The following is a 20,912-nucleotide window of genomic DNA, read 5'->3' on the forward strand; positions in this document are numbered from 1 at the left end:
AACTTCGTGATACGTGATTTCATATCTTGTTTATATATCTTTCTAAATTAATTTTCACTAAGAAAAAATGAAAAACAATATTATTGATTTTTTTTCTTATAATACCACATACTAGAAACGCTTCTATTAAAAAAGTTAAATAAAGCACGAAGTTTTGCGTTTCTTAGAAAGAACTTCCTGTATTTAGTACCTTACAAGCCACCAACGCTGAACTAACTGATATTACCAGCGATTTTCCAAGCAAAACCGAAATAACCGAAATCGGGTTACATTAGCAAGAATTACGCCCGCATTTAGTCCAGACACACCACTCGTGCAACAGACCACACGAAGCGTGAAGCGATTCGTAGAGCAACTGAAGCGTAAACAAACCTCGCACACCCTGCACATTTCACACACAGATCTCCGTATATGTTCGTATTTCATCAGACGAGAGCGAGAGAAAATTACCACTAACTCACTCACTCAGTCCTGTTGTATGTAGCTATCTCGGCGAAGCAAGGATGAAACGTAATATTCGCCTGCCCATCATCGTGATCTACTGAGCACTGTGCTGTAACCAAAGAAGCAAGTGGGTAACCAAAGTGAACTCTGCTCTATTCTTTCCGAGCTAACACGTAATGTGTCCGATTGTTTAAATTCAGTAATCTATCCATCGGCATAAGTTAGTCTGTAGTTTTGTAGTGAAGTGAACGGAAAATAAACTATTACCCTAAACTGGAACACATTTGTGCAAAGGTGTGAAAATTTGTTGCAACATTTTCCTGACAAAGGTCCTTCTTCCTCTTCGAAAGGGACCATTTGTCCGAGAGAATAAAATCAGTTTGAAAGATGTTCCGTTGTTTAGTTTTTTTTGTTTGGATTGGTGGTTTTTAAAGAATAAAATTTTAGGAATTTGGTTTGTGTTTCATTTCGATTGCTGATTGAGGTTCTAACTTTTCCACTGTAGGAAAATCGGTTCGATGACAAAACTGCAGGGAGCACGTGTTACGGTTGACTGGCGCTTGTACGCGCCTGTCAGATTGCGGCACGGCACAGCTTCCTTCGGTAGCGGGAAAGCGCCAACAGTGACTGTGTCCTTTATGGAAAGTTTAAATTTGATTACATCCGATGAATGGGATACGGGGGATACTGATCCTTTGTGTGGTGCATATTTTATACGTTTTCAAAAGGATTTGGATTTACGTTGGAAAAGGGGTCACCGCCTGGTACCAGTAACTTTCCCTCGGTGAAGGACGTCGACTATTTGCATCGAAACGGGCAGTGTTTTATACAATATTCAAAATGAGAAATCTTTTGATGTTAAAGTTATATGGAATAGAGGGATAATTCAAATTGATGAATACAGCACTCGTGTAAATTTTAAGTAAAAACTTCCTCTAACGGAAAATCGTTCCATTCAAACTGCAACTGAAAAGTTGGTTTATTACTTAAATTTTAAATTGCAAAATGATTGTGAACCATGGTTATATCCAAAATCCGAATCCATCATTATTGATTGGATTCATTTTAGAAATTTCCATAGATTATGCAAAGTAGACATTTTTTATATTACTTAACATAACTTACAGCATAAGGCTGGTCAACAAATTTGTAATTCGAAATATTTTCTAGACCATGCACGGAAAGTCTTTTGACATAGAACTTTAATTATTTTTTTGTTTATTACTCGGTTAATTTAAATAACAAACTGAAAAAAGTCGAGGGCTTTCTGACTTCAACTTATCAGAATCTGCCACTGACTTTGCACTTAGCAGATTGACAGTAATCGAAGATTAGAAGCACTATTTGTGTTCACAACTAAACAACTGCTTAATTACGACGTCAATCTGGTGCCAAGTCAGTACCAGATACTGATGAGCCGAAATTCGAAACGTAAATTTCTCGATTTAAAGATAGATGTTGTACCCTTCTCCACAGAGAGAAGCTTTAAAGCTAGACGTTTTATGGGTTTTCTAAAATGATTAATGGTAGGAAATAATGCAATGTTGATAATAAGATTACATTTCGACAAACAAGTAAAAATTAACTGAAATTTATTAGGACTCTCTTAAAAAATTCAGTCAACTCCAACATCGACATCCCCCTTGAAAGTTAGAAACATTCTTAAGGACCAAGAATACTGTTTGGTATTTACTTTAACAAGAAATTCTATGATTTAATTTAAAACTAGGGAAAACAAATTTCATTTTTGCAAGAGAGCCCATTGCGCTTGAGATAGTCATTTACCAAGCTAAGTTAGGGTTATCAGTGTTTCTGGTTCTCTTAGTCAGTAACTAACAGCTTACTGGGCCGCTAGCTAGAGACTGGTCCTCTTCAGTAAAATCAGAACTTCGGTACTAACCGGGACATCAATCCAGTACATTTTTTTCTGCTGTACACGCGAGTTGTGGATCATTTTTTGGAGCTCGCTAACTCTAACTTATCTTTAAGTAGTGCATCTGCTGTTATATTCTGGGGTTTACCCCAATTTAGCTCCCAAGGGAGAATCCACATTTAGAAAGTAGTTTGACTCTAGTATCAGAGCATTCACAACATTAAGAACAGGAGAAAGTGATGACAGGGAAAAGAAGAACATCAAGCCCACCGCACCGGAAATTCCTTTATAGGGAGCCACATATCCAGGTCGCTTCCAGCTTTCAACTTTACTGCTTCAAATTTCTAATGTGCATTTTATACAAGCACAGAGATGAAAATAATCGAGTAATAGAACTCTGGTGCGGGACAGCACCACACCGAGTTGGTAGGATTATTTCGATTGTTTGACGGAGCTCTTTTATTCGGTATTTTTAGCTCTAAACCTTCGATGATACCTGTTACAGCGACGAAATCGGTACAGAGGATTGCTAAGAATGAAAAAAAAGAGAAGGGCTAGTTATGGATATTGATCGTTTTCAAGAAGAAATTAATTCTCCGGCACTCGCGTCGTTGTATTTTGTGCAACACCTTCAGAAACTCTAGCGAAATCCGAAAGTATCCGCAGTATTCCGCACACGTCCAGACAACATGGTCGATGTCGTGATAACAATCGCCACAAGTGCAGAGACCACTATCTACGAGTTCAATAGGTATCCGCATTCAAACGAGTAGTAATTGGATGTTAACCACATCACACGAATGATAACCAGACCCACATGCATCGTCCTAAAGCAAGATAAATTTGTACTAGTTTAAATTTAGGTGAACCAAATTTTTCAAATGAAACTGTCACTTTTGATTAATCTTTACCTTTAAAAGTAAAATAAAAATAAAGGTTGCATTAACAATCTCGGATGCAAATGTTGCCAATGCTGTTGAATCTAATATCTCACAATCAAATACTGACACTGGCAGCATTGTCAAAGGATGTTGCCGCAGGAGTGTCAATTTTGCCCAACTGGAACGCAGAAGGCAGCGTTCTCCAATTTCCATGCCTCAGTACCGCACAAGGCACCAGAGAGTATTAGCAAATTGTGTTTTTTTTTGACTCGTTGGCTTGAATTCTGCGCACTACAAACTGATGCGCGTGGATATTTCTTTCCGCAGTTGGGAAACATTTGCTGGTTATCTACTACTGATTGGTGGTCAAACATTCTGCCTGCTTCATGTCCTCGTAGGTCACGATTGCGTAGGCAGCTTTGACGTTAGCTTTTTCTCTGGCGATATTGGCTGTTGATTATCTTTTTTACGGTCAAGAATACATGAATTCGCAACCGTCAGCATTAGAGGATTGACGTCTGTTATTATTCTAAATACCTCACTATTCTGGTATTATTGTCATTGTGTCTTTAAACAGCTTCTATAACAAATTTTATCACTAAACTTTTTTTATCGTTGTATTTACTGAATTAAACAAGTTGAGACGAATTACAAAAATAAAAGATAAGCTCTAGTAGAGTTATTGGTAGCCATAGAACGTGTGATTGATCGCGTTTAATATCGGATGTGTATAATCGCGAAAGGCTGGAGCGCTTGTATTTTATTGTTGTTCAATTTTTTTATCACATGTGAGCTTATATGTCGCGTGTACCGATGCATTTCTATAACCGTGTAGTCGTTTGTATATTTCCATGTGCTTTTGAGTGTCGCCGTGAAAAACAAACAGTAGAATCAACACAATAATTGGACATACTTTCAGTAAAGATTAGATAGACCTACGACTCGTATAATACAATATATTAGAGAAAGACATTGGATATTGTGACAATCAATAATTGAAATGATGAAAAAGGCTAATACTTTTGCCAGATCGAGCAAATGTTGGATTATTACCTGCATTGAGTATAGAGATGGGCCATTCGTTCGCGAACGGTTCAAGTGAACTGGTTCTTCGAAGAGAATGAGCGAACGGAAGTTCTTTTTAAAAGAACGGTAGTTCTCAATTCTCTTCAAAGCGAATGAACTGAACCTGACCCAAAGCCGTTTGGCGAATTTCTCGGACCGATTTTTAGGCGAACGAATGAAAATTATCTGGTATTGGTACCAGAGTTATCTCCACAGCGAGAACAGGTGGTGTCTCCGGGTGCTTCATAATTAGTAGGGAACGCGAGCGACTCCATTGAGCGTTTAGCGTTACACTATGACGATCCGACACCACAAATTGCTTATGATCCGGATCCTTGCCTGATACTTTTCGACGTAGTTGGGATGAATATCTTGCCACTCACGAGAAGATCGATGGCTCGCCCCTACAGTGGCTGGTGCCGGTATCTTTCATTGACTACGGCGGATACTTTTGGGCGCAGCTTAACCATCACTAGTAGTGCCGTCCGTCAAATCAGAGCGTGGTCGACTTGAGTCTCTGCTTGTTGAGGCGACCTCAAGGTTCATCTATACAGGAGACGATTTTAGAAGAAGGTGCTCTGTAGGACCATGTTCTTGGAGGTGGCGAAATCGCTGAATCTTAGGCTGTTTTCAATGGTTTGCTGCGATTATTTTTGTAAATCTGAAAAGTTCACAAAATTGAAAGTCAATTTGAACGACCCATTTCCGAAAACTTATAAAACTCAATATTTTCTGGTCATCATGGGGTGATTTACCAGGCATGATGCGTTAACAGAGATCATTGATGAATGAACCAAAAAAAAGTTGCCTTATGTGACTTCCTTGAGTGAAATCTATAGAAATTTGTGAGGCAGAACGCGAACAAATTGCCTGATTCGAAAATATACTTTTTGAACCAATTGAAATCACCTCTGGGATCCCCCAGGGCTTTCACATATGCCCTCTTCTTTTTATATTATACATAAACGACAATTCTTTTATGCTTAGGCGTATAAAAGTGCTTGAATATGCAAATATCGAGTCTCTTTAATGAAATAAGTACGCTGTTGGATTCCAGAGTTGAATCAGTCTCATTCTCATGTGATGTATTAAATTATTAATAGACATATATTCAGAAAACCAAGTCGTGGAATTTGTTGAATATTACAATACAATAATAAATAAAGCCAATACTATGCTGGGACTCATTTAACGCTTCAGCTATAAATTTGAAGACCTTTACACAATTAAATCACTATGCAATACATACGTCACACTAATTCTGGAATATTACAACGTAGTATAAAGTTCATACACCATCCTGCATGAAAAAACGCATTTGACCAGTCCAAAAACAATTTCTCCTATATGTACTTCGTAAACTTAATTGGTTCACATTCGCTCTTCCATCATATGAGTTTGGATATATAGTCTAACTGGTAACAACATGGCGTCAGTCACTGACGAGTGGACCACGAAACATTCAAATCCAACTTTTCTGATTTAGGTTTTTACCCTTATGCGCAAACTGGTTCACACATTTTTTTTCCTTTGCAAAAAATATATGTTGCAAACTAAAGCTTCTGGGCTTGCTTCTCGAGCCATCACTTTTTCGATGTATAGTTTAACAGACCCTAAGTCTGTAATCGCTACTTATGAACTCGAAACACAAAAATCCAACTTTACCAAGACGGGTACTTTGAACCAAATCGAATGTTAACAACTTTTAAGGAAGTTGTGTATTTTTGAATTTTGCCTATCTCAACAATTTTTTCTAAGCCTTCTATACACGATTACGGATTATTTTAAATTTAAAACCTTTCTAGTGCTTACACACCTATTTGTGAAAAAGTCTAACTCTTCAAGCCTTCAATGCACTTGGTGAGCGAACAAAAATTAAGTCGGAAGCATATTACAGCTACACATTGTAGTGGATTAGTGGGTGTCATTCAAGTACAGAAGAATTATGGTAGATCCCGGGTGGCTTCCCTGTGTGAATGCCGTATGTATTCTTTCTAATTAAAATAAAAATAACGATAAAAATTGTGTGATATTAAAAAAAATTGGTATGCTAAACTGATCATTTATCAACTATTAAAATAATTATCTAGGCTATTACATGGAATTGCCCACAATCTAGCAAGAGATAAAAAGCTTTACTTGAACTGTTTCAAAAACAACTACCGAAAAAAAACTCGCTGATCCTCGCTTCCACCAAAAAAACATCATCTGTAAATAACCTGTTGCAACCTTACCGTCCCTTTAAATTTCAGTTCGTTCGCATTTAGCTCGCAACTGCACACACTCCCAGAGGGTACCCTGCAAGTCAACGACACGAGAAATATCCGATTTCCTGTGTGTACCTGTTGAGGTTCTAAGTCTGATCCGTGGGGAGCGGGGCACATCAGACATCAACGCGTCTGATCCCTTCTATCCCACACCACAGCTTCGTAGTCAACCACAATTTCCCCCTTCTTTTCATTTACAGCTGCAAACCATGCATTACAATTCGTTCAATTGTAAGCAGAACATCCTGGAGTACTACACCTGTACGTATATTATTCCGAGCAGAAACAGAAATGAAAGAATTAAAAGACGATGGGTTTCAACAAGTGAATGGCTCACACTTGTTTGTATTCCTCTCGTGCAAGGACCCTCGATCGCGCTCTTTTTCCCAACGGACTTTTGTGTCCTATTTACCTGCCCGATGGATCCTACTCACCCAACTAAATATATGCAACATTTTCCGCGCTTATTTTGTAGCCACCTTCTGTTGATGCTTTTTTTTTGTTCCTAACTACTCTTTCGTTACCGTTAATTGCCTAATAATACCTTCACACACATGCGACGGTTGTTTGACTTGGTGGTGGTAGTGGGTGCGTGAGTGTGAGAATTGGGATGAGTTGAGTACCTATCTATACCAAACGGAGCAACGGCTACCTGCGCATTTCAGGTGTGAGCTGAGAGCGCCATCTTAGCACACCTTCGATCGATCAGTCCGTGGCGTACCTTCGGAGTTCGCTCTCGCGCAGTCCCTCCGTCAGTCTCGATCGCTTCACTCGTTCCGCTTGCTGCGTTTTCGGTACTTGTGCTCCCGCTAGCTATAGCCTACTACTGCGATCCGTTCCAAACCGATCCAATTCGATGGGATTCGAACCGAGCAGGTCCGTGCGTGCGTGCGTGTTTTTTTTCCTGTGTTTGCCACAATCAGGATGAGTGTGTGAAAAAGTGCCACTGACAGGAGACGGAATGCGTGCGAAAAAGTGCCCGCCAGCGTGGGATTCCACCGTACGGCAAGATTGCAACCACAAGGAAGCCATTTCCATTCGTTTGTTCGTGGTCTAATTTGCATATGGCTGCGGCGTGAGCCGCGGCCTGGCTGCTCTCGGCGCAACAAGGTCTAGTAAATGTTACATTTTGGTCTAAATATTGCTTTTAACATGTGAGAGAAAAAATAAAGAAACAATATTGCATTTTGCGACGTACATGAAACGAATCCTTTCTCGGTTTTGCGAGGCGATCGTTCGTTCTTCTGGTTCTGCTGGTGGATGAATCAACAGGTCAGCTACAAGTTCAAGGTCCGTCCATACAATCCTAATGCTAAGCCGCCGACGCCGCCGCTGCCACTGCCTCCTTTTGCTACCGCTTCTAGTACCCGATCAAAGTGCACAGTGTGGCAGCTCTAGAGCTAAGCTGGAAGCCGTTTTTTTTTTGCTCCATCTTCTGCACCATTGTCGGAGAAGTGATTTTTTTCTTTCTGTTTCGATTGTTCATACATACATATTGAGCTTCTCCGGGTTGCGCTACTGATGAGGGGGGGCTTTGATGAAGGCCCCTTCGCCTATTTTTTGTTGTTTCTGTTGCTGTACGACGGATCGTACTATGTAGGAGTTTTTTTTCTTCCGAGCGAGTGGTAGATCTATCGCGAGTTCGGTAAGCATACTGCACGTCCCACCTGGGGACTAGTCGAAACCGTGCGGTACCGAATGTGTGTGAGGATAGGGGAAGGGGAGAGGTTTGAAGGGGGCGTCGGTCATTAGTGAGGCTTTTATGGGCTATAGGGTCTTGAACTTTACGCTGATGCGTCTGTGTGGCGATGGTTTCCGCCGCCGGAGACCGGAGTTTTGTGTTACATGGCGTGTTTTTTTCTTGTGTCAATTAGTCTATCTTCTAAAATGTAGAAGAGATTCTTTTGATTGGTAGTGATCATTACAACATCTACAAAATTTGCTTTTAAATTTGATGTTTTTACCTGCTCAATAATAAAATTTGTATGAGATTTTACTACTAAAAACTATTTGTTCACATTACTACCACTAGGCGGCACTGTAGGCATCGAAGTTTTACTGAAATTGAGACCCTGAAAGATAATATTATTTCTTACAACTTTGTCGAAGACTGTCAATCGATCTAAAATCAGCCAGCGGTGTTATTAAATTTATAATGAAATACTGTCTGAGTTACTTTTCCTAAGGACCTTAGAGCGCATGATGCATATTCAGAAGAATTACAGCAATAAGCTCATTATACAACTTTGTAGAAGACACCAACTTTCTATCTTACTCCATATGTAAGTTAGAGTCCTCTTAGTTGCAAGATTTGGAACTTCAATGTTCTTCCTCAAAGATGACGCATTTTATGAATTAAAATTCTTACGAATATACTTTTCAATTAAATTTTACTATTTTATAGCTAAAGAAGTAAGTTCATGGTATTTGACTCCTGAACTAAAACCGCTGTAAGGGCCTGTGCAAAAATAACTCAAACGTTAATAACTTCCCCAAATAGTTTTAGACCGATTAGCAGACAAAGTTGTAGACAACAAAACTATTTTTCAGAATCCTTAATTCAGTGATGTTTTGAAGCCCAGCCCGGAGTGCCATCTAGTGGCGACAATGTGAACAAGTACGTTTCTTCCATACATATTGTCGATGAGTTCTATATAAACTTCACGAACGTTGGTCCGGTAGCTAGACTTGATCTATTAAAATTATCTGAGCCTCCTGATGGGAAAGGAATTGACACAAAGGTGGGAAGGTCGGTGTAATTTTGAATTTAAGCTAAATGATTCGTTTGATCATCAACAAATCTTGGTTATTTTCAACACTACAAAGCACAGTATTTTTAACAAATTTCGTCGGGAATTTCATAATCATCTTTCGTTACGTTTTCATGACTAGAAAATTAATAGGCTCACGCATTGTGCCGTATCAAATAAATAAGAAATGATTTTTTGTGTGCTGAATCACAAAAAGTTCGGTGTGCGCGAATTGTGTGCAGTGCTTCCCAAGCGAATAAGATTACTTCAAGCTTATTTCACGACAGTAGACACTAGAACCATATTGACACTTCAACAAAGAAGATTTCAGAAATGGAAACTAGACTTGAGCGTAAGGTGACTGAGAGAATCGCGTATGGATAGTTGCTGGATCTTTTGGGTTACCGGTTCAGAGCCCTACTGCCCTAAGACGATGAGTTAAGGAAAGTGCTCCTTGTTGTTCAGTTCAGTCTCCAAGCAGCAGTACCAGTCATCACAATCAGACCAATTCCCTGAAGATAGTTTAGCTTCGAAGTGTTGCGACTTCAGCTTTCTGCCACAATACAAGGAAAGCGTATGCTTATATTGCTCTAGATTTTTTTTCTGTAAATGCAATACAGGTGCTTGGGTTTGAGTTCCCAAGATTTCCAGAGAGCTTGTCTGTATTGGTCGAAGACCTTGCCACCTGTCTTAATTCTATAATCGATGTCAAATTTAAGATCCCATTTTGGTTTGTGGCTACTATATCAGAATCAAGAGAGGATTATTTTTACTTCCCTGAACGAAAAAGTACCAACAAAGCGCGATTCAGACTAATCGGTAACTTGTTAAGTACTTCAGAACAAAAAGGGTGTTACTGCGAATATCGCCGAAACCATATGTCGGAAATCAGAGCTCATTAGGTTTCCTCAACAAGCCTTCGGCGACCAGAATCCATAAAATATGTGACAGCATACCACCTCGAGGGTATCCGCACACACATCTCTACCTCATCTCTACGATAAGCACAGATGCCGGTTGCTAAGCATTGCGTGTGTCCAGTTGGTGATATATAAAAGCACTTCATGACCTCGAGCTGCATCCAAAATGGATTATGTAAAAAGGTTGCCACCTTAAAACTCCTCACTGATTTGCATTGCATGCAACAGGTGCTTTGTATCTTGTAGCAAGACCACAAGTGAGAGCTTGAAGTTGTCAGTGATGAAACAATCTGGAAAGTATGTTTCAAAAAGACTACTTGAGTACTTCATCGTCATCAGACGAGTATTCAAAGCAGTTGTAATCGAACTGACATGGAAGTCTTTCGATTTCGAAAGTAACTTATTTAATCTGCTAGTCTCGTTGAGAAATTACGCAAAAGCTTTTCCAACCCTTTCGCTCAGATGCTCGACGAACATTTCCGTAAGCTTCTCGAGCCAACTTAAATACCTCTGACCCATCTCTGTATCAGCGATTCCAAGTTTTTCTAACTAAATTGAGTCTAGCAAGTCGAGATTCCTCTAGTAGTACGTATAACTCGAAACAAACAAGTCTCTTGGTATGCTGCTACTATGAGTGAGCTTGCTTCATCCATATCCTTATCCAAGTCACTTGAAGATTCAATCGTCGTTGGAAAATACCATCACCAAGTCTTCTTCGTAGATGTCCCGGCTCGCAGATTTGGGATTACGATCTGTGCCGATATCTAGCGAGACGTTTATATTAGTCAGCTTGCCAGCTCATGCGTAATACTATCGGAGCAGAGGGTTACATCTAACATCTCTTCCATGCCAGATCGTGCAAATATTGGACGATTTTCCACATTAATAATATGCAGATTTTTTAAAAGAGAAATTTTTCATGAAATATTTTAAAAATCTAAGAACATATCAAGCTATATTAGAAGTATATTGTATAATTTGTTTATCACAAAATATTGAAAAAATGTGCAACTTAGGTTAGCTGCTTGTACCCTAGAACAGGCTGACAAAACTTTGCTTATAACTATATAAATTTCTAACCGATTCAAATATTTGTAGATAGTTTGAAATCAATAAATTATGTTTTTTTAAAACCTTCCAAAAAGATTAGATTGAATTTGGAAAACCAGATTTCCAGCTATTTTGGATGCCTGATCTCGTGGGATACTACTTGTGAAGTTCAATAGAATCCTAGCAAAATGGATGTCAAACTTGATACAGCCTCAGCAGATTAGTAATTATCATTATGAACCTATCTGGTAATTTAACAGCGGAACGATCTTTGCGGATCAGGTATGCGTGAGGCCTTAAGTGACAGAAGACTTTTCATCTTTAGACGAAGTACAGAAGCAACCAAGGTGCGCGTAGGAGAAGAATGTAGGCCGTGCGTGGCTTTAAGCCACTATAAAACAGCATGGAACACGAATGGAACCGCGTTGCGTTAAGAACTAATTCGACAGATGGTACATGAGAGAACTGGATTGAAAGAAGCTTGCACCGTTGTGAACAAATTCATTCAAACCCAAAAGTTGGCTGTATAAGCAGGAAATAGGCTGCCGCCAAGCAAAAGTTCCGCTACAGTGTGATATACTGTTACGCGGTCGTGAAAAACGACTGTTTTCAGAAACGACAGTTTCCACAGAATTTATTGACGATATTTTTTTGCGGTTTTTGCATATTGTTACTAATTTTCAATGTAGGATATATTTGATTTACCAATCTTAAGTGTATTGTATATCACTTCGTGCGCTGTCTCACATTACTCGCCTACCTTTCATTTTTTTTCTGTTAAATATAGAAAATATCCACGGCTCAGTTAAGCTAACAAATTGATCCATGTTAAAGTAAACGGACTGTGCACAAAAAGTCTACTCACACGTGTTTGCTTTGCAGATTAAGACCAATCACTGCAAGACTGATATGACGGCCCGGTATTGAAATCATTTACTATATATGAATATTATTGTGAGAAATTACAAACACCAGAGATATTGAATATTGTTATTCTCTCTAGAAGAAAATCTGTTAAGACGATAGTATGCGTCCAATAGAATTGTTGGGTAAAAAGTTTTCAGTTTTCTGTGTAAAAAATAACATCGGTTTGAATTTTTTTTAATGAATTCAGGTTTTCCCAGGTCAAATGGAATACCCTGATATTCCAAGATTTTCCTAGTTTTTTCAAGAATCAATACCCTGAGACCGATTGTAGCTGAACTCTTTTTTGTGAAGAATTACGCCAACGAGTTTAAACGTTTCGTACGTCCCTTCCAACTAGCTGTAAACAATTCTATAAAATTAATTAACCTTGGCATGAAATACTAATTTTGGTCAGCTCCTTCCGAGATGTGGAGCCTTAACCGAAAACTCGAACGTTGTACAGAATTGGGCCAAAATCTTTTGTTCGGCCAAGTAAGCGACATGAAAAGTGCTACACTTGTTTCCGAAAATCGAATATTTTGTTAACCAGTAACACAAATAATCTGAACGGAACATGTGATTTGTGTGAACGAATAGTTATAAAACCCTATGGTGTACCTTTCTACTTGCAAGCAAGGCTTTCACCACTAGTCGGGCTAAACATTTTTCCTTGACTGACCCTTTGCTACAGGGCAACCAACGTGCGACTACCAGAAATTTTCAACAAAATTGCACTGCAACATGCAAGATAGTGTTTTCTTTAATTTTCCTTAAATTTTGAACTTTTAATGTGAAATTCAAGCACACTGTAATTATGTTGGGTAGTCGAAAAAGTTTTAAGAGTTTTTGTCACACGAAATGAGCACGAATTTTTCAATGTCAAGAAAAACTGTTTTTCATCCAAGTATTCGCTGTGTTTATTCTATTACCTTTTCTTATTCTTTTAATAAAAGTTAATATTCCACTATCAAATTATAAAATTGCTAGTCGAAGTACTCATTTAAGTGAGTTTTAAAGTTGACTATGGAGAGAATTTTTTTTCCATCAAGAGAGTATTGTAGCGAACGAAACTAATGATAATCTGATGGCACCATATCCATGCTACATGCAGTATAGGGGAGAGAAGGTAACAATGAAACACATTTTTTCTACAATTTAATTTTGATGATAATACATGTTATTTGTGTAACCAAAAGTAATACGTAGTGCCACTCTGTTGTTAACTAATACATATATTTTTTCCAGCTGGTAAAATTCTTGGGAAATAACATTTTTTGGATAATGAACAGCCAGTGGTAAAATGTATCAGTGTGCCCCATGGGTAGGAACTATGAAACACGATGTCGTCTATAGTGAAATATTCTACTTATAAATTTTATTCTTTTGTTTTGACGATGAATGATCCTAACTCTTTGAATTAAAGTTATATTGAGGCGAAAGTCGTTTGTTTACGAAAGAATCCACTATATCATCGCGTAACATCGAGCCACCATATATGCATATTAGCTACAATCCTGAAATAAGAGACAATTTCTACAAAACTTGCCCAAATTTACTAATTTTGCACTATATGAGTAGTATTTACTGTGGAAAATCGGAACCCATTCACATTTTTAAGACAGACCACAAAAACAAAAAAATCACTGTTTCCTATACGCCATCGTTTCACAGTTACCCAATGGGTCTATTCATGAAAATTGTGAAATTGAACCATGAGAAGTTACCAAAAAACTTTGTTCGCGGCAAATGTTGAGCATAAAATTTGCTATAAATAGCAATAGACTAAACATTTATTCAATGAATTGTAACTCACAAAAATGGAATGTTTTTCATTGCAAATTTACTCTGGCTATCACAAAACAAACAAATATCCATTAAAAGAGATAGAGTTAGCAGATCTCTTCCAAAATATAGCAACACGTGTAAAGAATTAGAAATCGTGAGATATTAGGGAATGAGACGATTCTGATCATGCATTATGATTTTATTGCAAATGTTTCATAGTTCCTGCTGATCCACTGTTACCCTCTCTCCCCTACAACAGTGATTAAAAAAATGAGCTCTCATAGACGACTGCAAAATTGACGATTAAATCGTATTTTGCTCAAAAAAAATTAGTTTTACTGTTGGGACATATCTTTGTTGTGTAAAAGAAGGAAAAGGGTAGTCCAACAAAACGGAGCAGAACACTATATCGAATAAAGTTGATTCAGAAATTGGAACATCTGTGTTCGTTTAGTATGAGAAAACCCTAAACTTGTTTGACTACCTGGTGGAAATGTTGTAGAGATTCTCGTAGTATCTACCGTAACCGAGATTGAGTAAAAGAGAGCTAGTAGCATTCAATCACTTACCAGTATACTTCGAACTTGAAAGTTCGTTTCAAGTTTTAATTCTACTATTTTGACGAAAGCAGGATTCATGTTTCACTGATATTTCTCAATCTTTTCTATTTCCTATTCGTATGTGAAGAGCCAGACAAACACCATACCAATCTACTGTGATTTCTTTCAAATTATACTTCAATTTATTTGCGAACCACTTTAAAAAAACCTTTTGACACTCTATTTAATCAACACTGAATACTATTTTTGCCTTTGAATGTTTTACCACACAGCAGCTGCACACTACTATTAGCGCCACTTTATCTTCACAAAACTCTGGTTTCCAGTTGATGTTTCACACTCTGCCTGAAATATGTTGAGAATAGTGATTTCTTTCAAATTCTATTTCATTTTTTTGCTATTTTACGGAAACTTTTTGACACCTAATTTAATCACTGTTGAATATTAAATAAGTTTCAGCTTACCTTAACTCAAACTTTATAACATTTTGGTTTCCAGTTAATGCTCCATATCGACGGCCCTGCTCGAGATAGGCTGGGAACTGCCTCAAATTGGGAATGTTGTAAAGAGCTTTTTGCAGTATCTCGAAGAGCCATCCAAACACCATACCAGTCTACTGTTATTTCTTTCAAACTCTACTTCAATTTATTTGTGAACCAATTTAAGAAAACCTTTTAATACTCTATTTCATCAACACTGAATATTATTTTTACTTTGAATGTTTTTCCACCGCAGCTGCACACTATTAACAGCTCACCTTTACTAACAACTTCACAAAACTTTGGTTTCCGGTTGATGCTCCACACTCTGCCTGAAATATGTTAAATATAACGATTTCTTTCAAATTCTATTTCATTTTTTTGATATTTTTATGGAAAACTTTTGACACGCAATGTTATCACTGCTGAATATTAAACAAGCTTAAACTTACCCTAACTCAAACTATACCATTTTGATTTCCAGTTGATGCTCCATATCGACGGCCCTGCTCGAGATAGGCCGGGAACTGTAATTTCTTTTCAAATTCTGTTTATATTATTTTGTAAACGGTTCCAAGAAAATCTTTTGACTTAGAAATGCTTTAAATTTTGGTCTCCGTTTGATGCTCCATGTTGACGGTTCTGCGCGAGACCGATGGAATGGCAATTTTCATATTTTTAAGCCCTTTTCGATAGATCTTCTGAAAGAAAAAAAGGTTTGTTAGTTGCTTACGGAAAGATTTTGAAACTTACTATAAAATTGGTAAACATTTTTTCGACTGCAATTCCGTGTAGTTCGACGAATATTATTAACGTTTTTAAATCGCTCACTTACTATTTTTTCTCGAAATTTTGAAACAAGGCCCCTATTTTGTGCCGGCAGAAGCATTCTTCTTCAAAACAGATATCCAATCTGTTTCGAGGGAGTATACTTTCCAAATAGAGGTCTCGTTTAGAAACTTATTGAAACAACTGAATTTCTACGATACTCAGTAAGCATTAAGTCTAACAAAACATTTGTTGAAAATATAAAGCTAATCGAGACATTCTAAATAAAATCTACAAATAGTTGAACACCAAACGCAAAATAAGATTTTGTCAAGGTCAGTTTTCCCTTTCCTCAAGGGCTATGGTATTTTAGAAAAATTTTAGACTAAAATCATAGTGGTCGCTGGCAAATAATGTGTAGGGTCTTTTTGTTGATAATAGTGATCGGTTTTTATTGTGATCCTCATTTTCAATGACGTTTTTGAAATTTTAAATATTTTTATTATTCGATAGAATTCAAAACTCAATATAATCATTCAAGTCTCAAGGTTTTTTATGTCTTACTTTAAAAGAACAGTAATTGCAAAACTGTCAGCATTTCGCTGTAGCTTCCAGTTTGCAAAAACCATTCAGTCCTTCACTTCGAAACCAAGCTCGAATCCAGACCCTTTAGGCCAAGGTGAGACCCCTGTTTTGCTGTGGCTTCACCAGTTCCTCCCAGTCAGTTGGTCTGCGAGTCTCAGCGTATCAATTATACCGATCTCCCGTGAACACTACACATAACCGGCTTCAACACATATACCCTCCCACACACTCACACGATAGAGAGCGATGAGCGGTAGATTCGAGATAGCACTACCTGTTGCGGTCTTACCCAAGCTCGTCGTACTCGCATGTGTGAATGCGCCGGGGTAGATGTATGTAAGTATGTAGGTACTCTCGCGTCGAATTGTGAAACATGTAACGACCCACAATGGGACACCTAACATGTAGGCATAGCCACCAACTCAGACGCAAAGCACGGTACGTACGGCGGAGGTTATTGTCGTGTTTCTTCGTTTCCCTTTTTCGTACCTTCTGCCCAACAGCGATCCGTTGAAGGTGCAGTACAGTGGTGAGGGGACCTGCCGCCGCCACCGTTGATGTGCTTTATTAAAATACCACACCGTCCTTAGGCGGTTTACAACAACAGACAACGTCAATGATCATCATCATCATCAACGGATCAAAGTTGGCGTTGCTGTTGGATGGTGAAGATTTTGATCTATACGCATTGAAACAAACAAAAAAAATAACACCTAGAGGAAGACGGATGGTCATATTTTTTCGGGACCTTCGCCTACTACGAACTGCATTGAACCTGCGCTGAGAGGTGCACGATTCGGCAAAGGTTCCAACTTTAAATCCCCCTTTTTTGTTGATTCCTGTTTTTTTTTGTTCCCTATCGTTGCCACCGCGATCGCGACGATGGCGACGACGCCCGGATTGGGTGTGTGTATGTTGATTTTATTCACGTTTAAGTTCGGTGCTCTTTTTGCTCCAAACTCACTTCCGTCGTCGCATAATTTTATGCTTTTGTAATGAAACATCTTGTCTATTGCGCCCTTGTATGTGTGTTTCATTATAATAATTTTTTGACCTTTTATTTCTAGCCGCCTTTTTATGAATGCTTTATTTTTTACTGTTTTTATTATCGTTAAGGAAACCGATTGGAACCATTATATTTTATATGCCTACTAATGATTATCAGATTTTCTATATGTTCGCTTGCATTTATATGATTTCAACAATTATTTTTCAGTGTAGCTTATTTGACCGAACCCAACCCAAATTTTAAACGTTGACTAATCGAACTTTCTTCCCCATTTTTTGTTTCTGTCGCAACAATCGTTTTTGTTCGATTTCTGTCCATTTCCCTTTACCCAACGAAACAACAAACAGGTCACGGTGGAGTCAATCAACTCGGGGGTGTCTTCGTGAATGGGCGTCCCTTGCCGGATCTGGTCCGGCAACGCATCGTGGAACTGGCTCACAATGGTATTCGGCCCTGTGATATCTCACGACAACTGCGCGTCAGTCACGGTTGCGTATCCAAGATACTGTCCAGGTGAATATGATCGTGTCACGCTTCGAAAAGTAAGCTAATTTCGTGCTCATCGATTCCCAGATATTACGAAACGGGCAGCTTCAAAGCCGGCGTTATTGGCGGCTCAAAACCAAAGGTAGCCACGCCTCCCGTCGTAGATGCGATCGCGGCCTACAAGCTCCAGAATCCGACCATGTTCGCATGGGAGATCCGCGATAAGCTGCTTGCTGATGGGATATGTGTCCACGATAATGTACCCAGTGTGTCCTCCATCAATAGGTTTGTAGTCGTTGGAATCTAGAGGCCTTTAGCTGAAATCTAACAATTTATCTTTCCGTAGAATTGTCCGCAACAAGGCAGCCGAGAAGGCCAAATACAGCTCCCGAATGGATTCCAGCATGGACAGTAGTCCTCGAGTTATGTCCCGCGGTCATGGACAATCACAGCAGCAACAGCAACAACAACAACAACCGGGCCAGGGTCACACACCACAACCGCAATCAGCTGGGGCCCAGGAATGCATGAATCAGCAAGCGATGTCCGCCGAACCGGAGAATATGATGAAGAGTTCGCAACCATCGGACAACGTCGCGTCAGCTTCCTACAGTATCAACGGCTTGCTTGGGTTGTCGCAGAAATCACTCTCGGCATCCAGTTCTAAGCGACGCAAAATCAAAGAGGATCCAGGTTAGTTTCGGAAGCTGAACTTTGTGTTTGAAAATAACGAGTGTTCTGCCTTTTCTTCGTAGATATGAAAACCGGTATTCTGGGCTGTATCAAACGCGATAAGGTACTGAATCCCCACGGATGGAATCAATCAGTAATTTTGACCATTTTTCTGTCTCGCTCGAATCCCAATTACTAAAACCGTGTCTTCCCCTCAACCCATCTAGGACCACAAAGACATGCCGGAAATGATGCACGAAGGTCGATCGCATGATCAGGACAAGGGCAACGATATGTTCGTTGGCGGAGTGGACTTCGTCAACTCGATGGCAATGTCCGAAGACAACTCCGATAATCAATCCAGCTTCACCATTCGAGGTTCGTTTGCTGGAACGTGTTCAGCCGAAACATTCTTTAACCGCTCTCGTTGTAGGTGAGAAACCGCACAAATACCATCGAGCCGAGGATGCTCTCTCGGTCGGCGTTATCATCGAAGACGACAGTTCCGGTCGTAAACAGCAGCAGCAACAACAACAACAAGCGCACCACCACCATCATCCACAGCATCCTTCGGAGCTAGGAAAACCGCCAAGCGGGTACGAGAAGCTTCTAACCAGCGAAATGTTGGCGTCATCGGCGGCGGCTGCTGCAGCGGCCGCCGCCGTCGGCATCAAACGATCGGAGGCCTCCCCGTTAGCGCAGTCGATCGAATTCCTCAGCGACATGAACAACAACATATCGCAGAACCAGAGCTTCCCGACGACGAGCTACGAAACGGGCAGCTACAGCGGCGGGGAACCGTCGGAAGCGGCCGTCCTCAATCCGCACATAGCCTGTTCGTCCAACTATTCGGCCTTTCTGCAGAACACCGATCAATTCGCTGGTAAGATCGGCGATCTTTTCTGTTAAAGCTAAGTGATGTTGATCTTGTCTTATTTTAATTCTTCACAGCAAATCCGGAACTGATCTTCCCGACGGCATACACTCAATACGCACCTGGCTACGGATCGTTCAACTATAATACGGCATTCACGAATCAGAATCTTTGCCGCGATCTGGGTCAGATCCATTATCCGGAGGAACAATAGCAGCAGGGGAGCGGGCTCGGTGGCGAACGTAGCCGGTGGAGACAGACAAATTGAAACATGACAAATTATATAAGTGACATTACAAGAAATGGGCAGCTGCCGGTGTTTTATTTTTTTGGGAGAATGTCCGTAACGCATTTAATTTTGATCCTTATAAATTCTGTAGACGACTCAGTGGTCTGCAGATATCGGAAAGCTGATGAAGCACAACAGACTACACTGGGCTGGGCGTGTATGGCGAATGCTGGAAGAGTTAGCGTCATATTTAACAAAGAACATAAAATATGTCGTCAACTTCAGGGTAGACCCAGCACTGTCTAGTCGTCTGTAATCTAGGGAGAGGCACATACGACGGGTGTATGAAGAGATTGGAACCCAAGATCAAGGAGTCTGGAAGCTACCTATTTCGTAAGGAAATCACGTCAACATCAACCGAGAGCTGCCAGTTCCATGTTTCTGTTGATCCCACAGTTTGCAGTTTACCACAATTGTCTGGTTGAAAGGGTGTGAGGAATCCCTGGATTGCGCAAGAGTTATCAAAGACGAAACCGAAAAAAAATCATCGCTACCTCTTCGACATACTACACTAACTCAATATCATTAATACTAGTTGAAGATATCCCACTCGGATTCCGAGGTAGAGTCCAACTCTGAAGAAACAAAAAAGCTAATGTCTGAATTTAAGCCTCGGTCAAACCAAGTCTCGCTTTGGGCAGACAGGTGACTATTGGAAGCACGATTCCAACGAAATCTCCATGGAGATAAACTGCTCCAGAACATTCAAGGCACAGGTGGTAGTCGTGAATTTCGTTCATGGTCGGGTAGTGTCAGGAAGGTCTTCCCACGATCAACCCATTGCTCTAATCGTCGCAAATGTTGCCACCGTCAACGACATGCAGCATCTAATGGAGAGGTATGGGTAAATTGAAGAAGATAACACTAACGACGTACTAATCCGTCGAAGAAGCTGCCTGCGAGGAACACTTCCGCCACACGGTAACCCGCCACGCTGAAGGTCGATACGTAGTTTGACTGCCATTGAAGCATATTGACTAGCCTCGTTGACAACCGTTGCGCCACCGTCCATCATTTTCACCAGCTAGAAGGACGTCTACCCCGCAATCCTGTCTTGCATTACCAGTATCGAGTCTTTGTCGAGAAACAGCACGTCACATCACGCGGCAGTCCACTCCACGTCAGAGAATTGTTTGGTGAGTTTTTTCCTGGCATTTCGACGAAAACCTTAGAACTAAAGATCGGTACATACGGTACAGCCAGCGTACCTCACATTTAGAGTTCCTCGGTCAATGTCCGTCGAGTATCC

General features: G+C 39.8%; 1 protein-coding gene across 3 annotated transcripts; it reads left to right on the forward strand.

The window, feature by feature from the left end:
• The first annotated feature begins 554 nt into the window (after positions 1–554).
• On the forward strand, positions 555–19,677 carry LOC131690416 (paired box protein Pax-8). 3 transcript variants are annotated; one of them, XM_058976155.1, is made up of 9 exons: positions 555–738; positions 6,731–6,791; positions 17,690–17,855; positions 17,916–18,113; positions 18,175–18,521; positions 18,584–18,654; positions 18,728–18,878; positions 18,934–19,383; positions 19,452–19,677. In XM_058976155.1, exons 2-9 carry the CDS (start codon positions 6,740–6,742, stop codon positions 19,586–19,588), a joined length of 1,572 nt encoding a protein of 523 aa, XP_058832138.1. In that variant the 5' UTR covers positions 555–738; positions 6,731–6,739; the 3' UTR covers positions 19,589–19,677. The 3 variants fall into 3 exon arrangements, with proteins under 3 accessions (XP_058832138.1, XP_058832150.1, XP_058832157.1); XM_058976167.1 differs by having other exon boundaries at positions 18,584–18,624; XM_058976174.1 differs by lacking the exons at positions 555–738; positions 6,731–6,791 and adding an exon at positions 7,226–7,640.
• The last annotated feature ends 1,235 nt before the right edge of the window (positions 19,678–20,912 follow it).

Source organism: Topomyia yanbarensis, chromosome 1, assembly GCF_030247195.1.
Source record: "Topomyia yanbarensis strain Yona2022 chromosome 1, ASM3024719v1, whole genome shotgun sequence".
Classification (NCBI taxonomy): Eukaryota; Metazoa; Arthropoda; class Insecta; order Diptera; family Culicidae; genus Topomyia; species Topomyia yanbarensis.